Source organism: Triticum dicoccoides, chromosome 6A, assembly GCF_002162155.2.
Source record: "Triticum dicoccoides isolate Atlit2015 ecotype Zavitan chromosome 6A, WEW_v2.0, whole genome shotgun sequence".
Taxonomy (NCBI): domain Eukaryota; kingdom Viridiplantae; phylum Streptophyta; class Magnoliopsida; order Poales; family Poaceae; genus Triticum; species Triticum dicoccoides.
Window position 1 is genome coordinate 26,214,757 of NC_041390.1, and position 2,797 is coordinate 26,217,553.

General features: G+C 45.8%; 1 protein-coding gene across 1 annotated transcript; it reads right to left on the bottom strand.

Moving 5' to 3' along the window:
* Positions 1-220: 220 nt before the first annotated feature.
* LOC119315539 (probable serine/threonine-protein kinase abkC) lies at positions 221-2,410 on the bottom strand. The gene is made up of 5 exons (XM_037590122.1): positions 2,269-2,410; positions 2,082-2,157; positions 1,830-2,010; positions 918-1,358; positions 221-451 (listed from the first exon to the last, which is right to left on the bottom strand). The coding sequence occupies exons 1-5, from the start codon at positions 2,408-2,410 to the stop codon at positions 221-223; spliced, it is 1,071 nt and encodes a 356-aa protein (XP_037446019.1).
* Positions 2,411-2,797: the final 387 nt, after the last annotated feature.

Here is a 2,797-nt window from a genome sequence, read left to right on the forward strand (position 1 = left end):
GCCTAGACGATACTGAAAATATTGAACAATAAGAGATAGCTAGTAGAGAAGCTGAACAGAGGTTAGTTCGTCGACCATAATAGATGTACAAACCACATGCACGAAGCAGCATGTACAGACTCACGACTCACGAAGCAGTATAGCAAATCACATGTGGAGTCCTCAGGTGCCATCGGGGAGTCATTCCTGCCGACGCTGGTGGCAGCCATGATAGGCAACCTCAGGCAAAGCGATGGTCCGTATGGCCGCGCAGAGAACGCGACCGCGCTCTGCACTGGTCGGCGGCGTCCGTGGCGTCCGCGGGGATCGGTGGCGGCGGCAGCGTCAACGTCGTCCATTGGGGTCCGGCGACGGCTGAGGCGTCCGCGGGGATCGGTGGCGGCGGCAGCGTCAATTGTTCAGTTTTCGTAAAGCATATATTCTCAATTAATTCTCTGCTGCAGAGACGATTCTGCTAACTGATAGTGCTATGTTCATTTAGTAATTGTAGAATGTAGAGTCCATATCAATATGTGCAGAACACTAAATTGTAGATAACTTTAGAAATTGATGTTCCAACTAAACTTAGATGCAATCAAGCTCAAATGAACTTACAACCTAAACAATACTCCCTCTGCAGAAAGATACATGTCATGCTAGCTTTCAAATTTATGCAAAAATACATGTCATTCTACTATTTCGAGATAACGTTGCACTGCTTATGCCTTTACATATATCTCTATCTGGATAATTCTAATGCCAAATGTTCCACGTTGTTCAAGAGTTGAGTATATAACCTAATAAGAGGGGCAATGCGGTCTCTGTATCTTGGTTGGTGCGCAAGTTTCTACAGCATTCAGGATCCAATATACTTCTTACGTAGATTATAAAATATGTGTATAAAAGGGAAATCTCTATCATTCTGTTGTTTTTAATACAGAAAGCATGTACTTCCCGTCTTCAAAGGCAAAACAGAAATAAGAATGAGAAGACAAAGAGATGGTTGAATGTAGTACCAGTAGCATTTTCAAGAGTGCATGAGTGCCAATATGTGCAAGAGCACTTTTAACTCGTTCCTCTCCATCGTGGTCATCCACATAGTGTGAGACACTCTCCCCAAGCTCGTAAGTCTCGGCCAAGACAGCAGGATGAACAAATGGATAAAGAGGTTTCGGAAATGACACATCTTTCCACCTGCGGAAGTTGTAGATAAACCGGCTCAAATGAGCAGCTTCCCTTGCAAGGTCAACTTGAGATTGAGACATCATGAAGACAGCAAACTGTTGCACACTCTCATCTAGCCGTAGCCAATTTAACGCTGGAATATATCTTGAAGATTTAGCTACCGCATTAATTATACTGAAATCTCTCCGTATTGAGTCTCCTACGCCAGGATGAATGCAGATTTTGTGAGCTTATGCACCCGGGCCTCACTATCCTAGCACTCCAATGCTGCTTTGAGATCTGTGTTACACAACTACCTTATTACATGAAATTTTCTCTTTTTTGTTCCTCTCATATAAAACATGTCTTGAACTTCAAACTTTGCAGTACAACATAACTTTGTAACTAGAATGTGAGATAAAACTTTCAGATTTTTTTGTCCGACATAAATATGAAAAGTAAGATTTTTTAATCAAACAAATCTCATTTGTATATTTATGTTGGACCAAAAAATCTGTAACTTTTATCCCACATTCTAAATAGAAAACTTTGTTGTGCTACAAAGTTGAAGTACAAATACATGTTCTATATGAGAGAAACAAAAAAGAGAAAATTATTTGCACGAATCGTGATGCAGGAATGAGTGGTTGGATAAGGACTACCCGGGTGCATAGGCTCTAAAACATGTTTTCGACACCAGGATGTCTTACTTTAACTGCGACTGTTATAATCTTTGGCGTCTTTTGGCCAAGATGTTGGAATTTCAAAGCAGCCCGGTGCACTTGAGCAACACTTCCGGATGCTACAGGTTCTTCAAATTTCTCAAAAATTTCAGATATCTTTCGACCAAAAGCCTTCTCGACAGTTTAATTGGTCTAAATAACACAGCGATAAGCACCAACTGAATAAGATATTGCAGGCGGGCGGCGGTGGCTGACCTCGACATCACGACGATCTCCTCCAGAGGGCGCCTCAAGGGTGGCGGGGAACCCTGCTCCGGCGAATCAAGCGAACCTGGTGGCACGACACACGCTCATTGAGAAGTTGGATTCGGCGGGGACGAATGGACTCGCGGGGGAGCGAGGAGCTCAAATCGAAGCACGGATGCAGAGGTGGGGCGCTTACCGACGCGGTGGAATCGTTGGACGGCGCGGGGAGGATCACCAAGGCGAGGGCAGGGAAACCCTAGAGGCGGCCATGATCGGCGGCGACGGTTGAGGCGTCTGCAGGGATCGGCGGCGGCGGTGGCGTTGTGAACGTCGTCCATTGGGGTCCGGCGGCGGCTGGGGCGGTTGGAGACGGGGAGATGACCTAGGGATAGCTAGGGATTGAGGGAGCGAGTAGGTAGGAGGATCGGGAGGAGCGGTGGTTCGTGCGGGCTGGTTTTTTAGTGCGTGCGTGCTGGGACAAAAAACAACCGACGAAACTGGAGGTGTACAGGGGAATTGGGAGGTGGGGAGAACCAAAAAAACCCGTCTCTAATGGGACGAAAATTGACCGGCGGAGACTACCAACTGCTCCATTAGGAGTAGAGACTACCAAATGTTTCCTACAAGCAATGGTAGTTACCACCACTTGTGTTGTGTATGTTGTATGTAGTATCTGTCGAAACGGAGAGTATGTACGTATAGTATGTACTCCCTCCCTTCCTAAA

Coding starts and splice junctions, on each gene's coding strand:
- LOC119315539 (XM_037590122.1), bottom strand. CDS start 2,410: ATGGACGACGTTCACAACGCCACCGCCGCCGCCGATCCCTGCAGACGC. Junction 2,011..2,081: donor GAGATCGTCGTGATGTCGAG/GTCAGCCACCGC, acceptor TTAGACCAATTA/AACTGTCGAGAAGGCTTTTG. Junction 1,359..1,829: donor GACATCCTGGTGTCGAAAAC/ATGTTTTAGAGC, acceptor GGCGTAGGAGAC/TCAATACGGAGAGATTTCAG.